Raw genomic sequence first — 23,356 nt, 5'->3', positions numbered from 1 at the left:
ATTCTCAAATGTTTCATGGAAATAAACCTTAGCACTGCTTAGTGCAATGAGAAGGAAAAGAGTAAACATGTTTTATGTTTTTATTTCTTGTAGTTCTTTTTATTGTTTCGCCACGTAACAATTGTGTGGCACCTTTTGAGCATATTTCTTATTTCTACTTTATTTCTTTACTTATTTTATTGTTGACTTTGGTCTCAAGACATATACCGTCAATTGGTCATTCTTTAGATAATTACTCATTGTTATAGAATAACGATATTGTCATAAATTTTATTAGGAGAAAAAAGTGATAAAAGATAAGTTCTGACTATTTCAAAATTCAAAAAATATCAAATTTTTTAGTCCTTTTTTATTTCTTTTGATTTATTATTTAACTTTGAATGTTTTAAAATGTTATATATATCATATTAATATCGTGACAAAATAAAAATATTTTTTAAATTGTTTATTCTTTTAATATTGAAACTAAATGAAATTTCATTGTTTTTCATTTCTTTTAAAATTACTTGAAATTAATTCATTTATTCTCAATAAAAAAAAATAACAAAATAAATTCTTTTGTTAAATAACACAATTTCATATAATTTTACTTAATATTCCATCTAGTTTATTAATACGTATATGTTTGACTTTATTAATTAGAGAAAGAAGAAATAGTGTGTTTTGATAGCTACTTTATTATTTTCATAACAAATTTGTCTTGAAAGAAATAAAAATCAATATCCATAAATTTGTTTAAACTCTCTATATAAAATTTCTCACTTTCATATAACAACTCTTATTCGATAATTCAATAATTATTTGTTTTTATACTTTTTAATGTATTATGAAACTATTTCAAACTAACATAAACACTTTTATTGAAAAACAATAAAATAACATGCATCATTCATTACATTAGCATAATATTTTAATAATTTATTTAATTATATCTAATGAAACGAGCAAAGAAGTTTAATGAAAGAAGTAAGTAATGTCTTAGTTTTTATTTAATTAAAAAAAAAAACAATTTTAAAAAAGAAAAACTCAATGAATAATAAAATAAAAGAAATAAATTTGAAGTAATAATAATTCATTCAAATAATTAAAATATGAAAATAAGAAGTTCTAAATTATCTTTGTAATTATAAGAGAGATTTGAAATCTTCTAAAATGATGTAATTCATTGTTTATATAACAATTTATAAAAAAAAACTTTTGGTATTTAATTATTTTAAAAAAGGTATTGATTTTAAATTTATTTCAATGTTTTGTTATTTGTTTTATTTCTGGTACTTTTCTCTTTCTTTACTTCTCATTAGTATCTTTTTTAGTATATTCAATGCTTTTAAATATACATCTTTTTCATTTTAATTAGTTTTAACAAATATAAACATTCTACAAATTGTTTCAAAACCAATTGTTGATTAGTTTTGTGTAATTTTCATTCTATGTCAAATGTTTTTATATTAAAAAAAATATAAAAATAATGAGATTAGATTTTAGTCAAATCATTTGTCTTTTCAAGATATTATAAGATTAGAAGTAATCAAGATTATCAATGGAGGTTGTAAGAATGAAGTGATTATGATATTTTAGAGATTTGATAACTTTTATAAAAACAAATTGAATCAGTTTATAAGTAATTTTTGCATAAGAAAGAAAGTCATTATTAATAAAAATTATTTGAAAATAATATTTTAATAATTAGGTTTAAATAAAGAGTTATTTTGCTATATATGACTATTTTTTAATAATAGAAAAACTTAAAAAGAATAAAATGTCTAATTTAAGAGGAACAACTACATTTGAGTCAGTAGTAAAAGAACGCCAAGACCAACTATCAGACTTAAGGTCAAAGAAAAGAGAAGGGATGCTTTCTGTTAGAAGATGTGTTGATACTGATAAAGTGACATTATTACCACCAATTAAGGAGATTGAAACAGTTTGTGAAATGGCAAAACAAGGAGATTTAATGAGTATTCGTATATTAACCAGCTATCTTAATGGAGATCAAACAACTAATAGATTAATAGTTCAACATGAAGTGTGTAAATCATTATTTCAACTAATACCACAATTAGATGATGGAGTTGTTCAAGAAATTATTAAGTTATTAGTATCATTTACATCAGAGAAAAACAGCGAAGTATATTCACAAAATTTAATTACATCAGGGTTCTTAGATGTATTAGATAATTTATTTCAAAGAGGTCATGAAGTTAAGAGAACAACATTGTGGTTAATAGCGAATATTTGTGTTGATGGAGAAAGAATAATAAATTTATTATTTAATTATGGACTAATACCAAAAGTTCAAATAATATTAGAAGAAGAGAGATATTCAATGGAAATTCTTCATGTAGTATCATGGATGTATTGTAATATTTGTAGAATGAGACTAGTTCTTGACCCACATAATATGAAAGCAATATTTGATTTTATTTATCAAACAACAGTAGGAGAATATAAAGTTAGGTTAGATGATTCTGTTATGTCAGACGTCTTATGGTCATTATCATTTATAGCAGAATCACGAGCATATGATGGGTTTCTTGAAGATAAAAAATTATTAAAAGGGGCAATGGGTTTTTTATTTTCACAAAGTAAATTAGTTTATTTACCAGCGTTAAGATTCTTTGGAAATCTATCAAGTAAAGACTCTAACTTTTGTCAAACATTAATACAATTAAATTTGTTTGAAGTATTTAAACAATTATTAGATACAAACCATCAAATTGCTATATTTCGTGAAATACTTTGGGCTGTAAGTAATTTTGCAGGAGATGAATTAGTGGATAATGCATCTTATATTGTTAAAAATACTAATTTTATTGGAATTTGTTGTGATGGATTATTAAATAATTCATTTTCTGAAGATATATTAAAAGAAATGAGTTATACTATTGCAAATATTGCTTATTTTAAATCAGATGAACATCTTATATTATTACTTACAAATTATCCAACAGTAGTTGCTGCATTAATTTCTATATTAATTAAATTTCCTAATACAAAACAAGTCGTTAGTATTACATTACGTTCTATTTTAAATTTACTGGAGTTTGGAGTTAAGAAAGGTGTTGACGTTCAAACTGTTTTTGATTCATTAGGACTTGAAAATATATTAAATGAATTGAGTAATAATGCAGATTTAAATACACTTAGTAAAAAACGAATAGAATTATTACTACAAACGTATTATCCAAAAGATGATTTGAATGAAAAAGGATTAACAGAAATTTAAAAATTAAAAAAAACAAAACAAAGTAATAAAAAATAATTGATAATAAATTATAAAGTATCTAAATGTTTTAATTTCTCTGATAAACGAAGACCAAATGATGGAACTTCAGATAATTTATTAGTTACTGTAAATAATGGAACAGTAACTGGTTGAATGTGAGGAGTTTCTAATGAATTTAATTCTATTAAAGTGAGTTCATTTATATTATTTATTTCCGATAATAATTTTCTTTTAATTTCATTTAATTTTTCTTTAATAATTAAACATTCATTTTGAACTTCTTTTGTTAGGAAAGTTTTTTGTTTCATTCTATTTATAATTTCATTAATTTGACTAATTAAAGCACCAACAATTCCATTTTCACCAATTCCTAATTCAATTGTTTGAATAATTTCTTTAATATATTGTTTACTTAAACTAATAAATAAATCATTTTCATCATTAATTTTAATTATTTGAATATTTGATTGATCTTTAAATGAATTAATTAAAATTTTTATTTGTTGAATTAATAATTGTAATTGATGAATTGTATTTTGTTGAATAACTTCTCTATTTTGTTGTTTTTGAATAATAATTTGATTAATTTCTTTTAGATTAATAATTTGTTGATTTAATATTTCTTTATATTTAATATTTCTTTTATCTTTTTCAATTAAATGTTCATCAATAATTTGATTATCTGAAATGACCCATTCATCTAATGTATTATTAATTTCATTTCCCATATTTTCAATTGATTGAATTAATATTTTTTTATTTTCATTTATTTGCTTTTGAATATTTTCATTTAAACTTTTTATCATTTCTTTTCTTTTTTCATTTCTTTTTACTTCATTTTGTATAATAATTTCTTCAAATTCTTGACTTTCTTTTTTTTTCTTTTTTAATTCTTCTATAACTCCTTTTAAACTTTCATTTACAATTTCCATTTCTTCTTCTTTTTCTTTAATTTCTTTTTGTTCAATGTCTTCAATTGTTTTTAATTTTTCTTGAAATTCTTCATTAATATTTTCTTTTTCTTTAAGTATTTTTATAACATTTTCTTTATTTTCTTTTTCTTGTTTTAATCCTTCTTTACAAAATATTTCCATTCTACCCAATGTATCTTTATAAATCCACTGTTGATTAAACTCTTCAAAATTAATTCCTTCTATAATACTTTTTTTATCACTTTCTTCTATTTTATTTTCAATTACATTCCAACTCATTTGAATTTCTTTTTTTTCTTCTTCTATTTGTTCAGTTATTTTTTTTTCTATTTCATTTTCATTTTCTTGAATTTGTTTAATAATATCATCGTTTTGTTTAATCTTTTCATTATTTCTTTCATAAATATCTTCTAATTTTCGTGATTGTTTTGTTAAAATCTCTATTGACTTCACTACTTTTCCAAGCATAGTTTTTAATTCAATTTCGTTTTGTCTTTTCAAATGAATATAATTCATTGCACTTTTTAATTGGTCTTGTGCTGCACTAACTTCTCCTTTTGCTTGTGCAAATAATGCTTGCATTTCTAAATTTTGTTGATTAACTTTAGCAACTTCCATTTGTAATATTTCAATTTCTTCTTCTGTGAGTGGTTTTTCATTACGTTTTCCTTCAGTAATAAGTTTTTTTAAGTTAATAATTTTATCTAATTTTTTTTGAAGAAAAATATCTTTTCTAACACTTGCATTTTGTTTTGGTGTATTTTTTATTGTTTTAACTCTCTTTGCATATTCTAATGTACTTAATGTTTCTTCTAAATCTTCTTGTGCAGGTGATATTGTAGCTACCATTGCAGTAATACTAGCACCTCCTAATGCATCTTGTAAAATACGAGTTAAAGGTGATGATCTAAATGGAATATAACTATCTCCTTTACTTACCCCAATAATAACTCTATTTAATGCTAAAAGACTTTGATTAATTGCCATCCCTTCTAATTGTTTTACTTTATCTCCAATAATTCCTGCTCTTTTACTATTTTCACTTCCTGCAAGATCTACACAATGAATTCTTCCTGGAACAACAAAATCACCTTCAAAATCACTGTCTCTAATAATTTGTACTGTCACTGTAAAAATACAATGTGATCTTGATGAATTAGTATTAATATCTGTTGCTGCTGTTCTTCTTTGTCCTGAAGATTTTGCTAATATTTGATGAACATTTTCTTTTGTTACTGTTAATTCAGTTGCACTTTCTGGTGATGCACCATTTCCTTCTTTTCTTTCTTTAATAGCTAATTCTTTTCTTTCATCACTTAAAAGGTCATATACTTTTTCGTTATATATTTCTACATGAGTCACTCTCATTCTATATCTTAATCCTCTCTTTTCTAATGTCATAAATAATTCATTTATCACTCGTGGAATAACTCCTTCATTTTCTTCTTCTCCTTCCATCGTATATGTCTTTCCAGTCCCTGTTTGTCCATATGCAAAAAATGTACAATTATACCCATCAATAACTTTCCCAATAAACCCCTCTAATGCAGAATCACAAAATTGATTTTGATTAACTTGTGATGAAAAGACTTGATCAAATTCATATTTTTTTCCTGAAACAATTAAATTTTGATTATCCATTTGAATATTAGCAATATGTTCATTTTCTTTTCCAGGACGACAACGGACATAAACTTTAATATTCATTCGTTATATTTTTCTGAGATTTTTTTTTTATTTTTCGGTTTGTAATAATCAAAAAATAGAAGATGTTATATAAAACGAGATAATACAAAAAAAAAATACAAATAAAAAGGTTCAAAAAGTGAATAAAATACAAGATCAAAAGAATGAAAGAATTATTAATGGAAATTTTTAAAGATCAAGAGAACTTAAAAAAACAAAGATGTCAATTACTTCTATTGTCCCCAACTTTGGAACTATTAGAACAGAGCCTGTAGGTACTTTAGGTAAAAAAGATTACCGAATTTATTTTGAACAAGAAGGAAAGAAAATTTCTCCATGGCATAAAATTCCAGCATTTGTAAGTAAAGATGTTGTTAATATGGTTTGTGAAATTCCAAGAGGAACAAACGCTAAAATGGAAATATCAACAACAAATAAATTTAATCCAATCAAACAAGACTTAAACAAAGATGGTTCATTAAGATATATGAAACATGGAAATGTTTTAAATCATTATGGTGCTGTTCCCCAAACTTGGGAAGATTTATTTGAAAGAGACTCTATTGTTGGTATTCCTGGAGATAATGATCCAATTGATATCATTGATATCTCTCAAAAGAAAGTTGCACGTGGTGAAATTGTTCAAATTAAACCAATTTGTGCATTAGCATTATTAGATGGAGGTGAAACTGATTGGAAAGTTATTGGAATTAATGTAAATGATCCTCTTGCTCAAACCATTACATCTGCTAATGATATTGAAAAAACTGTTGATGAAATTAGAGAATGGTACCGCGTCTATAAAGTTGCTGAAGGAAAGAAGTTAAATAAATACGCTTATGGTGGAAAGGCTTTTAACCAAAAATCAACTTTAGATATTATAAATGAGACTCATTTACAATACAGAAAACTTAAAACAACTCAAAAGAAGTTATCAAAATTGGCGTTAGACTAAACTTAAACTCCCTTTTTTTGATTTTTATGTTTTATTTTTATTTTTTTTTATTTTGTGTTTGTTTTTTTTTTTGTTTTTTATTAAATAAACAATTTAACTTAAAAAAAAAAACAAAATGAAAAAATAAAAATAATCGAAAAAAACTAGAATAATAGTAAAGAAACTAAAAATAAAAAAACTAATGAAATTGAATAGTTGAAAAAAAAAGAACTGAAAAGATAAAAAATAAGATCCATGCAAGACATTACATTGGAATCATTTCTTGATAATTTAAGAAGTGAAGATATTGAGATAAGAATGGAAACTTTGACATATTTACCTATCCTATTACCAGAACTTGAAATTCAAACTGTTAAAGAAATTATTGTAAATTTAGTTCATTCGCTATTTGAAGAAGAAGAGTTAGATCTTTTTGCAACTGACCAATTGCCGTTATTTACACAAATATTAGGAAAAGAAGAAATATATAATTTATATCCATTGTTTGACATTTTGCTTGGTGCACCTGAGATTAATATAAGAGAAAAGGCAATGACGTGTTTTGCTGAAATAATAACTATCTATCCCGAAAATGATTATCTCCCATATATTAAAGAATTATGTAAAGTTTCAATCTATGGAAAAATTTCAGCTGCAAAATTAATTTGTTTATTACCAGAAAATGATGGTGTATTTACTGTTATAAGAGAATTATCACAAGAAGCTTTTCCACCTATAAGAAAAGCTGTTGCTTGTGGAATAGAAAAAGTTGAAAATATGCCATCAGATATTATAGACGTTTTATTTAAAGACCCAATTGATTCAGTAAGAATTGGATTTAGTAAATGTCTTCCTTATCTTTGTCGTAAAGAAGAATATATTAATTACTTTAAAGAACTTGCTCGTGATCCATGTTGGCATGTTAGATATGTTTGTGCAGTTAATATTGGTAAATGTTGTGACGCAATTCCTGGAGATGTACTTACCAAAGACGTTCAAGATATTACTTTTGATTTATTAAATGATGAGGATGATCATGTTCGTTCTATGGCAGCAAGTCATATTGCTGACATTACAAAGAAAATTCCACCAGAAACTATTATTAGTGAAATTCTTCCATTGGCAGAGAAATTATCAGTTGATCCAGTTATTGATGTTCGTTCATCACTTGCTGCCTCTATTACACAAATAGCTCCACAAATTGGACGTGCAAATTGTCAAAATTATTTATTTAAAATTATTGAAACTTGTCTTCAAGACAATAGTACTGAAGTACAACTAAAGATAATTACTACATTAGATTATTTAAATCATGTTATGGTATTATCTCAATTATCTCAAAAAGTACTTGCTACTGTAATGAAATTAGTAAATGATTCATCATGGAGATGTAGATTACAAACAATAGAATTAATTCCTGAATTAATTCAACAATTAACCGAATGTCAATTTGAATTAGTACGAGTAAGTGTATCTATACTAACAGATAAAGTTTATGCAATTCGAGTAAAGGCTATTGAAAATATTAAAAAGCTTATTGCATCATGTGGTATTGATTGGGTTAAATCACGTATTCTTCCATCAGTAATTTCTTTAGCTAGTTCTGGATTATATCATCATAGAATTATTTGTATGAATTGTATAACACAAATTATTCCATCTCTTTCTGCTGAAACTATTACTACAATTATTATTCCTATTGTTCTTAAATTACTTACAGACAAAGTTCCTAATGTCCGTTTTAATGCAATTAAAACTTTTATTGTTATTCTTCCATTAGTGTCAGGTAATATTATTCAAACTAGAATTAAACCAGCATTACTTGCAACTAAAAATGATAAAGATGCTGATGTTCTTGGAGAATTAACAAAGGCAATAGAAAGTGTTAATCAGTTTTTATGTTGAATTTACAATAAAATCAAATTTTTTTTATTCTTTTATTTTTCTTTTTTATTTTATTTAATAATCAAATACAAAAAAAAAGAAATATTCAATTTAATAAGTCGTTTATTTTTTCCTTTTTAGATTGAGTAAGTTCATTAATTTTTTCATAATTTACTCCAACATCAAGTTCTGGATGACTTAAATTTTCAAATTTAGCAACTTCATTTACAATGACACTAAAAATAGGTCTTTCTGATGGTTTTTGATTCCAACAAGAAGTTATTAAATGTTTCCATTCTGTTGGCATTGGACCATCTAAAGGAAGTCTTTTACCTTCACAAACAAAGTTTTTAATATCAAATAATGATTTGAATTCTTTATATGGTTCTTCAGCATAAAACAATTCCCATGCAGTTATTGCATAAGCAAATACATCATTTGGACAATCATAAATATCTTGATATGCTTCAGGTGCAACATACATAGGAGTACCAAGCCCTTTATCTTTATTTAAACGTTGAATAAATCTAGAAGTACCAAAATCAGTAATTTTAACACAACAAGCAGAGTCAGCATATAATGAATTAACTAACAAATTATCTGGTTTAAGATCAAGATGAAGAATAGAATTATTATGTAAGAAATTCATTCCTTTAGCAGTATCAAGAAGTATTTTATTTTTTAAGGCAAAAGGTAAAATAATACCTTCTTTATTTCCTTTATGAATATAATTATTTAATGATCCTAACTCAAAGAATACAGTAACCATACATATTTGTGGAATATATGTAACTGATCCAACATAATTTACAACAAATGGATTACGTAATTTACTTAATAAATCACATTCTCTTACTACATCTTGTTTTAATTCTTCCATTTCTTCATTTGAAAGATTTTCCCATTTAAATTGTTTTACTGCAACATAAATTGTTCTATATTTTCCAACATAAACTGTTCCCATTGCACCTTCTCCAATAGGTTCATCCAATAATTGAATTTCATCCATATCAAGATTAATTGAATTAACTGCATCTGTTTCTATAGTAAAAGAACCATGGAATTTATATTTAACAAATTTCATATTTTGATCCATTTCTTTTTTACAAGTTTCATCCCATTCTGCAAATGTTCTGTCTTTTAATAAAGTACTAATATTATTAAGAACATCTCTTTTATTACTAAAATAACAACTTACATGAATTTTTAATCCAAATATCTTTGTAGTACAATGAAGTGTCATAAAACATGTACACACTTTAATAGAATGTGAACGTAATATATGTACTTGTGGCATAAAATGAAATACATATTTAGGATTATTTGGTGTATGAAAGATTAATAACATATATTTTGATGAATTATTTGATACAACAAATCGTTCAAATCTTGTTTCTTCTATTTCTGCAAGATTATCTTCTGTTCCAAAATTTAATTTACTATGATCAATTATTATTCGATATTTATCTTTTGCTGGATGTGGATCAACAAGTGCACTTGTTGATTCAATTACATTTAATGCAGTTGATCTTGTAATATCATAATAATAAATTGGTTGTTGTTGACGATAAATGCTAAGGTCAATATTCTTTGTTCTAATAACAAATGAAGTTAATGTAACAGATAAAATTATAATTGTAATAACTAATAATATTCCTCCAATACAAATAACAATAATTGCCCATGTAGCTAATGTAGCTTTATTTTTACATCCAAGTGATCCATCTGAAACCATATTATTATATGCACATTGACATGTATCAAGACAGTTATATCCTCCATCACATATTTCTCCTTCATCTAATTTTCCATTTCCACACGTTGATAAAATACATCCTAAACTTGGATTCTCTTGATTTCTTGGTTTATACCCTTCAATACAAATACAATTATCTTGACAATTATTTGTACCTTTAATACAGTCTAAACTACTATCACTTTCTACATTATTTAAACAAGTTAATTTAATGCATTGATGATTAATAACTTGATACTCATCATCACATTCACAATCAATTGAACAATGACTTACACCATATTCACACAACAACGAAGGGTCTCCATAAGCTTTATTATATTCTTTAGTTACATTATCGTAACAAATATCCATACATGCTCTTCCATATTTATTTTTTGAACAAATACATCCTCCACTTCTATAACTACATACTCCTGCATTTATATTAGAGTTACAATCTTTAGGACAAACAATAGCAATTTTAAGAAAGTCATCTTCTTCTGGTTCAGTAGTTAAATAAGCAAAATATAATTTTTGATAATTCATTCCTTTATAAATACCATCTGCTGGTTTAGAAGAATTGTATTTAATTAATAAAGATAATCCTTGATTAATTCCTTGATTTTCTAATTTACCTTCTATTGCAGATGTATGTAAAGCAATACATCTTTCTTTAACTTCATTTGTTGTAGGATCTTTAATTAAATCATATTCCTGAACATATCTCATTCCAGTTCTTACAGAACGTACAAGAAGACTTACACCTTCAATTAATTCAGCAGAAAATCTAATTGATTTCATATAATGATTTGGTGCACAAACTGGATATCCATAAAAACCTGTAACCTTCATAGGAACATTTAAATATAAATCTCCATGTGTTTGATTTAACATTTCTACAGCACGAGCATTAAAAGGGATATAAGGTTCAAATAAAGGTTGTTTTAAACTAAATGAAATTCCACCACCATAAGAAGAATTATACTGACGGTCTGAGTGAATAAATAATTTATAATGTTTATTCATTTTACCTATCCAATTACAATTCATTTGACCAGATATTGATTCTCCAGAACTTAAACATTCATTAACAGCTTTAAGAGGATTATTATCATCTAATTCTACTACATTACATTGAAATTTATTTACATTATTCCATTGAATAGTTGCTTGGTATGAATATTCTTTTCCTGTTGTATCTGATGAATTTTGTACAGGTACATCAAAATAAATACCATAAACATATTGAGTACGACTAACAGTTTTTGTAGCACATGGTTGTGGATATAAAAATTGCATTCCACCATTAAAATATGTTACTTTTAATGTATTTAATTTAGCTATATTTTCTAATGAAGTTGGAATAGAATAAGGAGATAATACTGTGACACTATCGTATGCAATACATTTCTCAGATGCATCCATTCCATAAAACATATTTGATTTAGAAATAGCAATATATGGATCAGACTCACGACATGTTTTACAAGTTAAGTCATTATTATCATATGCATCTCCACATTTTAAACATACAGTTTCATTTAAATAATCTACACAACCAGTTCCAATAACATCATATCCAAAACAATTCAAAATATTATAAAATAAAAAAAGAATGGTAATACACTTCATCTCTTCTTTTTTTTTTAATTCAATAATAAGATCATTCTTCTTTTTTTATTTTTTCATTTGTTATTATTTGTTACATCGTTGATTTGAATCATTTGTTAGTTGTTATTTTTTTTTCTTCTAAATATCTTTTTTATTATTTTTTTATTATCAATTTTGACTTTCTCATTTAAGTGTTCTGTGTTTTATCTTATTTTGTCGTTTTTAATTTCTTCGACATTCCAAGTATTTTGTAATTTATGTCGAAAAAATATACTTTTTTAGTTATGAAAAAAATTAAAATAAGTTATTTTTTTTTTTTTATTCATTTTTCTTACTTTATTTTATTTGTTACTATAACAAAAATTCATTCACTTCCTCAAATAAATAATTATAACACCTGTATTTGAAATTATTTTTGTTAAACCTTGTTAGTTACGTATTAATAGTTCAGTTTTTTTATTTATTATTATTTAACTATTTATTCTTTTGATAAATTATTTATTTTGACTTTAATAATAACCATAAATATAGTTTTTTCTTCATTTTTTTTTAGAAAACTAATTAAGAAGTAAGACATTGATTATTGAAAAAGTTTGTTATTTGAAAAATATATTTTTAAACTTTTTTATAATCTCTTAAACTTTGTGTTTGAGTATAATAACTAAATTTTCTTTAGTTTTTGTAAAAAAAATGATTTTCGTTATATATAACAAAATGATTTTATATTACTTAAAAATAAAAAAGAATAGTAAAAAAGAATATTAAAGATATAATAATAAAAAAATAGGTTTTCTAAAAAAAAAAAGAAAAAGGTTTTTGAAGAAAGAACTAAGAAATTGGAGAAGGGGAATGGCTGAGCAAACTGAAAGAGCTTATCAAAAACAAGTATTCCACCATCATTCTAGAAATGAAAAGGGAGAAATTGACTTTGGTAATGTAAAGAGATATCACAAACAAATTGGTATGGGATTTGTTACTCCAGCTGAAGCCATCAAAGGTACTTACATTGATAAGAAATGTCCATTCACATCAGATGTCTCTATTAGAGGAAGAACATTATCTGGAATTGTCAAATCATGCCATATGAAAAGAACTATTATTGTTAGAAGAGATTATTTCCATTATGTTTCAAAGTACCAAAGATATGAAAAGAGACATAAGAATATTGCTGTTCACTGTTCTCCAGCTTTTAGACAATTAAAAGAAGGTGACCATGTTGTTATTGGACAATGCAGACCACTCTCTAAAACTGTTAGATTTAATGTTCTTAAGTTCACATCAAGAGGAACTGGTGATAAGAAACAATTTGCTATCTTCTAAAAGAGAAAAATCTATTTGACTTTATTTCTTTACTTTTTTTACAATTTAAATTTTTTTTTAATACCAATTTAATTAAATTAATGTTCTTCATTTTGTTGTTTTACAAAGGAATAAAACAAACTATTTGTATTGTTTAAAAGATTTTGTGGAGTATCAAACTCTTGAACAATACCATTATCCATAACAATAATTCTATCGTAATCTATAATCGTATAAATTCTATGAGCAATAGTAATAACTGTTTTATCTTTCATAAACGTTCTGATACTTTTTTGGATACATTGATCTGTTTCATAATCAACACCAGAAGTTGCTTCATCAATACATATGATTTTTGAATCTCTAAGACATTCTCGTGCAATACACAGTAATTGCTTGGTACCAGAACTAAGATTCTTTCCATTTTCTTCAACTAAGTCATCAAGACCTTTAAACTCTTTATCAAAACTCATATCTTGTAAGATTTGATAAATATCTTTATCTGACTTTCTTTTAAATGGGTCAATATTTTCTCTAATAGTTCCTTGAAATACTAATGGGTCTTGTGGTATTATTCCTATTTGTTCTCTTAATATATGGTGTGGAATTTGATTTAGTGGTACTTCATCAATCATCACTGTTCCACTAACGTTTGAAACAGTTTTAAACAATACTTGTAAAAGAGATGATTTACCACTTCCAGTTCTTCCACAAACACCAATTTTTTCTCCATGATGAATATTAAATGAAATATCTTTTAAAACATCAGGTAATTCTTTTCTGTATTTCATTGTAATATGTTTAAATTCGATATTTCCAATAGGCCATTTTTTATTAAGAATTAAGTCTTCAACATTAATTTGAGGGGTGTTTAATTCTGTTGATTTATTGTTGGTTATTGGTAATGGATCAAAGTCAATTAAAGAGTCTCTTTGTTGTTGGTCAATGTCTTCTTCAGTTTGTAATTCACAATATTCTAAAACTCGTTCAACAGAGACAAAACTACTTTGTACATCAGAAAATGTTTTTATTAAAAACACTAATGACCGAGTTACATTCATTGCATAGGAGATTGCTAAACCAGCTACTGATGCACCACCAAGTGAAGCTGCAATAACACTCCCAAACATTACAAACGCACCAATACAATCAACACGTAAACATAACCATCTATCAACAAGAGAATTAGAATAAGTAGTTCTTTGATGAATATCAAATAATTCAGATTGTTGGTCAAATAATAATTGATTTAAATTTTGTGCACGAATAGTAAATAAACCAGGAACAATTTCTGATATAATAGATAGTCTTGGTGATTTAGTTGTTGATTGTAGTCTTTGTAAGTTTTGACTTGAGTCAATATAAAATATAATAATAGAAATATAAACATAACTTAAAATAATTAAAAGAGGCATAAAGAGAATTGAAGAAAGTAAGTTTAATAATAATACAAAGATAATAGTGAGGACTTGAAGAATACAAATTGAAAGTACTCTTTTTAATTGAGTATCCATTGTTTCAATGTCTTTAGTAAATCTATTTAAAATTCTTCCTATTGGAGTTGTGTCAAAGAAAATAAAAGGAGAATGAATAACATGATAAAACATTGAATTGTGTAAAGTTGTTGTTGCTTTTGTACCAAGTCGTGTTTCAATAATACTTTTTAATAAAGTAAATATCACTGAAATAAGTTGTAAAATAAAATAATATAATAATGGAATTGGATTATATGTTAACATATAATCAGATAATGTTGATGAACCTTTAACAGCAAATGAAATACATAAATAAATAATAATTGATGGTAAACCACCAACACTTTGAATATATTTTTTAAAAACTGATTCTTTAATTATTCCACTTTCAATAGTTTCTTTTGTCATTAATTCATTTGAAGTTTCATTTAAATGAGAAGGAGATTCTAAAGGATTTAATGTTTTTATTTCTTTTTTAATAGGAATAGGAGATAATGTAGTAGGTGTTTTTGTTAATTCTTTCATATCTTTTAATGTATTCATAAATTCAGTTTGAATAAAATCATCATAATTTCCATTGAAAACAATCTGATGATTTTCTAATACAATAATTTGATCTGCATATGGAAGATATTGTAATTGATGTGTACATAATACTCTTGTTTTTTCTTTTAATTCATTTTGAATTACATCTTTAAAAAGTTTAACTGATACATTTGGATCAACTGCAGATAATACATCATCAATTAAATAAATATCATATAATTTATATATCACTCTAGCTAATGCAATTCTTTGTTTTTGACCACCTGATAATGTAATTCCACGTTCACCAATTTGTGTTTTAATACCATCATGAAAAATTTTAATATCAGGTTCTAATTGACAAAGACTAATTGTTGTATTAAATCGTTCTTCATTATATTCATTTCCCATACAAATATTTCCTTGAACTGTATCATTTCTTAACCATGGAGTTGATGAAATAAATCCAATACTTCCATTTATTCCATTAAATGAATTTTCATTGTGTTTACATTCTCCTAAAATTGCATTAAGTAATGTAGTTTTACCACATCCAACTTGTCCAATAACCATTACTAATTTTCCTTTTTGTATTTCTAAATTAATATCATTTAATATCATTTTGTCTTTATATCCAAAACTTCCTTTTAATTTAATTGAAGTGTTATCTTCTTCTTTTATTCTTTTAATTCCTTCATATTCTTTTTTATTTAAAAATTTTTCAATTCGTTCTATAGCAACTTTAGCTTCAGTTAATCCAAGTACTAATAATGGAAGAAAACTTAAGGGGTGTTGTAACATTTGAAATACTGATAATGTTGTAAATGCTATTGAACTTGATAATTCCATACTTCTTAATGCAACACTAAAAGTAATCATTGAAATAATTGCTGGAAGAAGTCTAGTAATTCCAAACATACATCCATCAACAACTGATAATTTTCTTATTAATTTTTGTTCAATTTCTCTAGAACATTCAACTCGTTGTTGGGCAATATCTACTAATCCTTCTAGTTTAACTCCACGAATATTAGAAAGTAATTCATTTGTTATTTTCCCTCTATTATCACGAAGTTGCATTAATTCAAACCTCATTTTTCTTTGATAACTTGCAATAACTAATGTTATTGGAACACAAATAAAAAGTCCTATAATTCCATATAATGCTGCTGTACCAACAAGGTCATACAACATAAATGAACATATTATTAATGAAACAGGAATATCAATTAGATCAAAAATATGTACCAAAAAACGTACAACTCGATCAATATCAATGTTAAGAATATTCACTATTTTAGAGTTATTTGCATGTTGTACAATAAGCAATTTATTAAATACAATATCAGTTAATTCTTTTTTTATTTGAACGTGAATTAATGAAGATAAATATATATTTCTTTGTCTTACAAATGCAGAAATTAATGGAATAAATAACATACAAAGAGATAACCATAAAATAGATTTATTTTGTTCTAAATTCATAAGAATATGTTTTTGTATTACAGGAAGAATTGTTTCTGTTCCTATCATTATAATGAAATAAGGAACTGTCATTAGTAACCTAGGAAAATAACATACAAATATCGCTTTCATTAATGAACTTTTTTTTAATTGTTTTTCTAAAACAGGTACTTCACGTGGTAATTCAGGAAGGTCAGATGAATTTAATAAACGACTTTGTGCTAATGATAATAATGGAGTTATAAATGAGTATGTCCATTTATTTATTAAATTTAAAGAGTATTTTGGTGTAAGTAAATTTTTGTCAGAAACTCCTTGCTTAGGAGAAAAGAAGAGAATATACAACAATTGAATTGAAGAAAGTAATGCACATAATAGTCTGAGTAAAGAAGGAGAAGTGTGCTGATGAAAGCAACAAATAATACAAAATAATGAAGAAGGGAGATAAAAAATAATGACTTTATCTGATAAATGGTATAATAAAAATAAAGAAAATGAAATAACAACAAGAAACAAGTGATGCGGGTATTGAAGAGACTCAATAATTAATAAAATTATTAAACTAAAAGAAATCAAATTGAACAACGTTTTACTTTTTATTTCTTTCAATGAAGGTGTTTTCCAATAATATAAACATAACAATATGGAAAAAAAACTGAGTAATGGGAATAAAATATAATTTTCAAAACATGGATTAATTTCTTTTGATGTAATAAATCCAAATTCACCAAAACATTGAAAAGAATTTGACATAACTTCTATAAATAATGAGTTATTATTTTTCTTGTTTTTTTTAAATTTTATTATCAGTACTTTACTATTATTTTATTATTTTATTTAATGAAAAATAGAAAATGATATAGAATTATTCTCCACAGAATCAGGAAGAATAGAAACTTATTTTATTAAAATTTAGTAAAATGACTGATAATGTTAGACTGAAAATACATTGATTCATTTATTATGTGAGTTATCTTTCTAATTTGTTAAATAGAAATTCATTAATTGAGAGTAATTCAAATAGATAATTTCTTTTCATCTTTATTGTTCTACTTGTATGTAAGTTGTTTGTTCTAATTTATGATGAATGTGTTTATTGTTATTTCATTCAACCATCTGAATCTCATTCTTCATTAAGTATTTGTATTCATTTCGAATAAACCTAATAATGTAAAATAAGAAGTAAAGATTATATGGTACAAAGACTGAAAAAGGAATTGATGAAATAGATTCAAAAATAGTTTAGTTCATTCCAAGTCAATTTATTCTTGTTCTTTTTCTTCTTATATTTCTAAACACATAACAAAATCAACTTTCTTTAAAAACAAATAGTTCAATCATAGCAATTAATTGGTTTTATTTTCATAAACTTTCATTTAGAAGCATTTATGTTTTACAAATACTGATTATTTTATAATAAAAACGTTGGTTCTTGAAGTAGATATAAATTGTATAATAAATAAAGAAGAATACAAAGTATTTACAAAAAAAATAACTAAGAAAATGAACAAAATGTTAGTTTGAAATATTTAAATACAAACAAAGAATAATAATTGTAATAAAACACAATAAAATAAAAGATAAATAAATCTATTTAAATCAGAATATTCAAATCAAAACATGAGAAATATTGAGAATAAAAGAAGAAATAAAAATAAAAGAAAAAGATAAAAGAATGAGCAAATACACACAAGAAGTAACAAAGAAAAAAAAGAAGAGAGATGATAATACAACATAGAAATCAAATACGATATGAAAAGAATAATACAACATAGAAAATAAAATGACAAATACAAGAGATAAACAGAAAATGAATAAAATCATAAAGAGAGTAGATTAAAAAAAATAAAAACATAAAATGTGATTTAATATATAGATAAAAGAAATAGATGAGAAAATGAATAAAAACAAAGATAATAAGAGAAAGTAGAAAATAATAGAAAGAATATAAATAATAAGAAGAAATAGAATAATATAATAATGTCATAAATAAAAACAAATATAGAATATTTACTGTTGAATCAAATAATGATAATAATATAATGAATGAACATAAAAGTAATGTTTAAAAATAATATCAAAAGTAAAATAAGGAATGAAAATAGAAATATGAAGTTTATAACATATTTTTATCAAAAATAAAACAAAGAAAATAAAGAAAATAAATTAAAACCATGAAAATAAATATAAATTTCATTTCAACAAAGATTTTGTATTTTATTTAGATTTTCAGATATTAATTTGAACATTTGAATTATTTTAGAAATATTAATTCATAGTAATGATATTCAATAAATAAACGATGTGAATTAATATGATAAATATTTTTAATATGATAATAATGATTAGTTCTAAAAGAAAGAATGATGAAACACTTATGAAGAAGACAAAGAAAAAGAAAGAAATGATAGTATTAATACTTAATTAATTGCTTTTTAAATAATAAAATAATAACAATATTTGATACGACAAACACAAATTATTTTATTAATACCACTTCTTGAATGATAAGAATTAACCAATGTTTTGTTATAGTTGATAGATAGATTTTGAATATAAACAATAAAAAAAGAAATAAAAAAAAGAAATAAAAAAAAGAAATAAAATTCTAATAAATTAAATTAATAAGAGAAGAAGATTAATAAAATCAATATTTAATATTAAATTAATTTAAAACTTTCTTTGGTTTTTTCTCTTCCTTTTGTTTTCTTTTTTTATTCATCTTTTCTTTACGCTCTTTGTCCTTCTTTTTCTTATCACGTTTTTCTTGTTTTATTGCTCTTAATTTCTCTACTTTTTCCATACCACATCCTAATAATGGTGTTTTATTAAATTCTTTGACTGGTCTAACACGACAATTTTTAACTATATCTCCTAAATTAATGTAATGATATAATTCCGTTTGTAATCTTTCACGTGCTTCTTCAAAACTTTTATGAAGAGATTGAATCTTTCCATTCTTTAAATACTTTATTAATAATCTTGCTAACTCATTTTTAGCTTCTTCATTTGGTTCAGGTGCTTCATCAATATATATAACATCATTAAGATAATCATAATAATAGTCTGCTACTTTTGTTGAAAATGATAATGAAATTGGGTTATTTTGAAGTGGAACAACATGTTCTAATAAATACTCATTCCATTCTTTAATCATTTCAATATTCCATCCATGTTGTGAAATAAAATATAAATATTTTTGAATCATTTGACACAATAACATTTCATATTTTTTTATTCTAACATAATCAATTTCATCCCAATATCTTTCTAATGTCTCCATTCCAACTTTTACAAATAAAATGCATTCGTGTTTGTCAATTTCTTCTTTATTCATTATTGATGTAATTTCTTTTCTTACTTTTTCTTGATAATCTCTTCCATCACTATGCCAATACCCTATTATTTAATTATTTATTTATTTATTTATTTTCCTCTTTCTTATAATTTGAATAAACAAACAAAAATAAAGTCCAATCCAAATCTCTTTCATAACTTCTTCATTTGTGTCTTTTTTCATTAAAACTTCTTTTGCCTCTTTCCATCCTGCATCTCTGATACTTGGCTCTTCATTAGAAAGTTTCTGTGCAATGATTTTCCCAATACTGATGGAGTTGTTTGTCATGTAGAAGAAGTGGTTGTGTTGGTTCAGGGTTAGTTCTTCACACAAAAAACAAAAAATAAAAACAAAAAGAAATGCATCGAAGTGAAGAACAAATTGCACTTTGCAAACACAAAAGTTATTTATGCATTCATGAAATTAATGAAAGCAAGAAAAGAATTAATGAAATGGTCAATAAGAAAACAGAGATTCAATGCACGCTTCAGGCTATTAGAGAAGCACAAGAGTTAATTGAGGAAATGAACAAAATTTCAAATGAAGGGAATAAAGGGATAGAAGTGAAGAATGAAGTTGAAGAAATAAAAAAAGGCATTGAAATACAAGAGAAACAAGTGAAGGAAATTGAAAAAGAAAACAAGAAAATTAGAAAGGAAATAGAAGAAATTAAAAAACAAAGAAAAGAAAATATAGAAAATATAGAATATCAAGAAAAAACACTCAAAGAACAAACTGAACATGAGACAGAAAGTCTTATTAAGGAAAATTTAAGTATCAAAGAAATAATTAAACAAGTAGAATTAGAGAGTGATGACATTGAAGAGATTGAATTTCAAGTTAACCAACTCTACCAAAGTGAGATTGAAGACTTATATTCAAATGAGAAATATGACAGTGAGTTTAATAATAACAATGATAAAGAAAGTATTTTTAATGATAATACAGAAATGAGTGGAGATGAACAAAATGATGAAGGAGAACTAAATGAATATTACAGTATGAGTGATAGTAGTACAGGAACATATTTTAATAATAATAAAGAACAACACACATATCAAACCAAAGATAAAGAAAGTAGTTCAACTTCAAGTTCAAGTTCAAATTCAAATGAGAAAGAAGAAAAAGGTACAGACAAAGAAAATAAAGAAGAAACAAGTGAAAGTCAAAGAGATGTAGAAGTATATGAAATATCGGATGATTAAAATAAATACTTTTTATATAAATTCAAGTTTAATTTAACAATGGTATTTGTTAATAGAAATTAATGAAACATAATAAATAAGAGAAATTGAAATAACATAAGAAAAAGTAATACAATAATAAACATAAAAGATAAAAGAAAGTAATATAAAGAAGTAAAGTTATACTAAATAATTGAAGAATGAGTGATGTAATTAATAACATATAAAATAGAACAAATATACACATAATAGAATATTAAAAGAAAGTAATGAATAATAAAAACAATGAAACAATAAATAATAAACATTTTAATGATTATATAAAGTTTTAATCAAACAAAAAATAATTGTGTTATAAAAATATAAAATAATAAATTTAATAATTTCTAGTTATTAAATACAAATTATATTCAAAGAAATTGATAATAAGAATTTTTAAAGCTATTTTGATTTGTTAATTAATAAACTTATCTTTGGTTATATTTCTTTCTATTCTTGTTTTTATTAATATTTTAACAATTTTAGAAAGAGAGTTATTATATAATCTTTATTTTTATTTCTATCTTCTAAGTATTATTGATTTATACAATCCAACTGATTTTTATTCTCATTTATTTATAGTTTATAAATTAATGTAGATAGTATATTATACTTATAACTACATTTAATAATTCTAATATAACTATAATATTCTTTTTTTTCATAAGATTCATTTTAAATAATAATAAATAGTTATGATGTATTTCATTAATATATTTTATAAACTAATGATAATAACTATTTATTAAGTAATAATAGAGGTATTATTTAATGTTTCTTTCAATAGAAATTAATCATATTCAGACTCTTCTTCAATCAAAAACTACAAAGAATATATTATGTATAATTAATGTACAATTAATATTTAATAATATCCATTATTTTTGCATAATATTGTTTTAATTTCTTTTACAATTTCATTTTTATTTCATTAATTAATTTAATATTTAAGATATTTATTAAACTATTTATTGAATTTAATACTGCATTTATTTTTATATCTCTTAATATCTCTATTTTATTACTTCTATTCTTTAATTTAATAATAATTCTTTTCTTCAATTATCTCCATTAATGTTATGATATGAAATATTAATCATATCAAATATTAGAATAATTTTATTCTTTTTTATTCATTAGATATTATATTTTTTGATATTGTCAAACATTCTTTGATTTATTTATTTTTCAATAACAATATTATGTTTTTATATTGGAACAATGTTTCATATTGATATTTTTATATGACAAAGAAAAAAGCAAATAATGTGAAATGAAGAGAAAGAAAGATAAAAAGAATAAAAATAAAGTAAGAAGTAGAAAAAGATAAAAAGAAAGAAGATAAAAGTAATAAAAGAAAAAAATAATAAAAGAAGAAAAGAAGAAATAAAAAGTGTATTTTTAATGTAAAAATTAGAAATATTCAATAAAAAGTGTCTAATCTAATGATGCAAAATAACTAATATTGTTTTATTGATGAAAAATATTTTATTATTTTTTATGTTTATTATTTATGTGTATAATTTCATCATGATATTTATTATATAATCAATCATAAGTGTTATGTTATTATAACATGTAATAATGGATAAAATATAAATGAAAATGATATGAATATATGATATAGAATATAAAAAACAAAATAATAATAAGAATAAATGATAAATAAATCAAGAAATGATAATTAATGATATAATCATAAAATCAACATATAAAAGATAAAAACAATATAAATCAGATCAGAATAAATATAAATTGAAAGTAAATATAAAAGATAATTAAAAAGCAATTAATTAAATATTAATAGAATTAGGTTCTATTCTTCCTGGCTCAAGGGAGACTAATCCAATCCCTTCGTCTTCTTCTTCTAGTAGCTCTACGGAGTATGTTTGGTTGTGATTGAAGTAGTATTCCATGACATCTATAATGTTTTTTATGACAAGGTTTTTTACTTCTTTCTCGATGTCAATTTCAATTTTTAATTCTTTAATTAATTTATTACTTTCTTTATTCATTAATCCA

The 23,356-nt window shown here is 23.8% G+C and overlaps 9 protein-coding genes across 9 annotated transcripts, besides 3 other annotated features; 5 read left to right on the top strand and 4 right to left on the bottom strand.

Moving 5' to 3' along the window:
* Nucleotides 1-1,759: 1,759 nt before the first annotated feature.
* EHI_124900 (importin alpha-1 subunit, putative) lies at nucleotides 1,760-3,226 on the top strand (the record flags this gene model as incomplete). The annotated part of the gene is made up of 1 exon (XM_001914028.1): nucleotides 1,760-3,226. One exon carries the CDS (start codon nucleotides 1,760-1,762, stop codon nucleotides 3,224-3,226), a length of 1,467 nt encoding a protein of 488 aa, XP_001914063.1.
* A 47-nt stretch (nucleotides 3,227-3,273) lies between these two features.
* EHI_124890 (kinesin, putative) lies at nucleotides 3,274-5,865 on the bottom strand (the record flags this gene model as incomplete). Its single annotated transcript, XM_644354.1, has 1 exon — nucleotides 3,274-5,865. The coding sequence occupies one exon, from the start codon at nucleotides 5,863-5,865 to the stop codon at nucleotides 3,274-3,276; it is 2,592 nt and encodes an 863-aa protein (XP_649446.1).
* Nucleotides 5,866-6,064: 199 nt separating this feature from the next.
* On the top strand, nucleotides 6,065-6,799 carry EHI_124880 (inorganic pyrophosphatase, putative; the record flags this gene model as incomplete). Its single annotated transcript, XM_644353.1, has 1 exon — nucleotides 6,065-6,799. One exon carries the CDS (start codon nucleotides 6,065-6,067, stop codon nucleotides 6,797-6,799), a length of 735 nt encoding a protein of 244 aa, XP_649445.1.
* Nucleotides 6,800-7,033: 234 nt separating this feature from the next.
* EHI_124870 (HEAT repeat domain containing protein) lies at nucleotides 7,034-8,683 on the top strand (the record flags this gene model as incomplete). Its single annotated transcript, XM_644352.1, has 1 exon — nucleotides 7,034-8,683. One exon carries the CDS (start codon nucleotides 7,034-7,036, stop codon nucleotides 8,681-8,683), a length of 1,650 nt encoding a protein of 549 aa, XP_649444.1.
* Nucleotides 8,684-8,768: 85 nt separating this feature from the next.
* EHI_124860 (protein kinase, putative) lies at nucleotides 8,769-12,032 on the bottom strand (the record flags this gene model as incomplete). Its single annotated transcript, XM_644351.1, has 1 exon — nucleotides 8,769-12,032. One exon carries the CDS (start codon nucleotides 12,030-12,032, stop codon nucleotides 8,769-8,771), a length of 3,264 nt encoding a protein of 1,087 aa, XP_649443.1.
* Nucleotides 12,033-12,860: 828 nt separating this feature from the next.
* EHI_124850 (40S ribosomal protein S11, putative) lies at nucleotides 12,861-13,371 on the top strand (the record flags this gene model as incomplete). The annotated part of the gene is made up of 1 exon (XM_644350.2): nucleotides 12,861-13,371. One exon carries the CDS (start codon nucleotides 12,861-12,863, stop codon nucleotides 13,329-13,331), a length of 471 nt encoding a protein of 156 aa, XP_649442.1. The 3' UTR covers nucleotides 13,332-13,371.
* Nucleotides 13,372-13,408: 37 nt separating this feature from the next.
* On the bottom strand, nucleotides 13,409-17,527 carry EHI_124840 (ABC transporter, putative; the record flags this gene model as incomplete). Its single annotated transcript, XM_644349.1, has 1 exon — nucleotides 13,409-17,527. The coding sequence occupies one exon, from the start codon at nucleotides 17,525-17,527 to the stop codon at nucleotides 13,409-13,411; it is 4,119 nt and encodes a 1,372-aa protein (XP_649441.1).
* A 97-nt stretch (nucleotides 17,528-17,624) lies between these two features.
* Nucleotides 17,625-17,697: a repeat region.
* A 1,742-nt stretch (nucleotides 17,698-19,439) lies between these two features.
* Nucleotides 19,440-20,399, bottom strand: EHI_124830 (uncharacterized protein; the record flags this gene model as incomplete). The annotated part of the gene is made up of 2 exons (XM_644348.1): nucleotides 19,440-20,173; nucleotides 20,237-20,399. 2 exons carry the CDS (start codon nucleotides 20,397-20,399, stop codon nucleotides 19,440-19,442), a joined length of 897 nt encoding a protein of 298 aa, XP_649440.1.
* Nucleotides 20,400-20,470: 71 nt separating this feature from the next.
* Nucleotides 20,471-21,316, top strand: EHI_124820 (uncharacterized protein; the record flags this gene model as incomplete). The annotated part of the gene is made up of 1 exon (XM_644347.1): nucleotides 20,471-21,316. The coding sequence occupies one exon, from the start codon at nucleotides 20,471-20,473 to the stop codon at nucleotides 21,314-21,316; it is 846 nt and encodes a 281-aa protein (XP_649439.1).
* Nucleotides 21,317-22,246: 930 nt separating this feature from the next.
* Nucleotides 22,247-22,580: a repeat region.
* Nucleotides 22,581-23,113: 533 nt separating this feature from the next.
* Nucleotides 23,114-23,356: a repeat region.

Source organism: Entamoeba histolytica, genomic scaffold (assembly GCF_000208925.1).
Source record: "Entamoeba histolytica HM-1:IMSS scf_1104750518205 genomic scaffold, whole genome shotgun sequence".
NCBI classification, from domain to species: domain Eukaryota; phylum Evosea; order Mastigamoebida; family Endamoebidae; genus Entamoeba; species Entamoeba histolytica.
The sequence above is the reverse complement of the archived record's forward strand: the minus strand, read 5'-3'. Positions and strand labels throughout refer to the sequence as shown.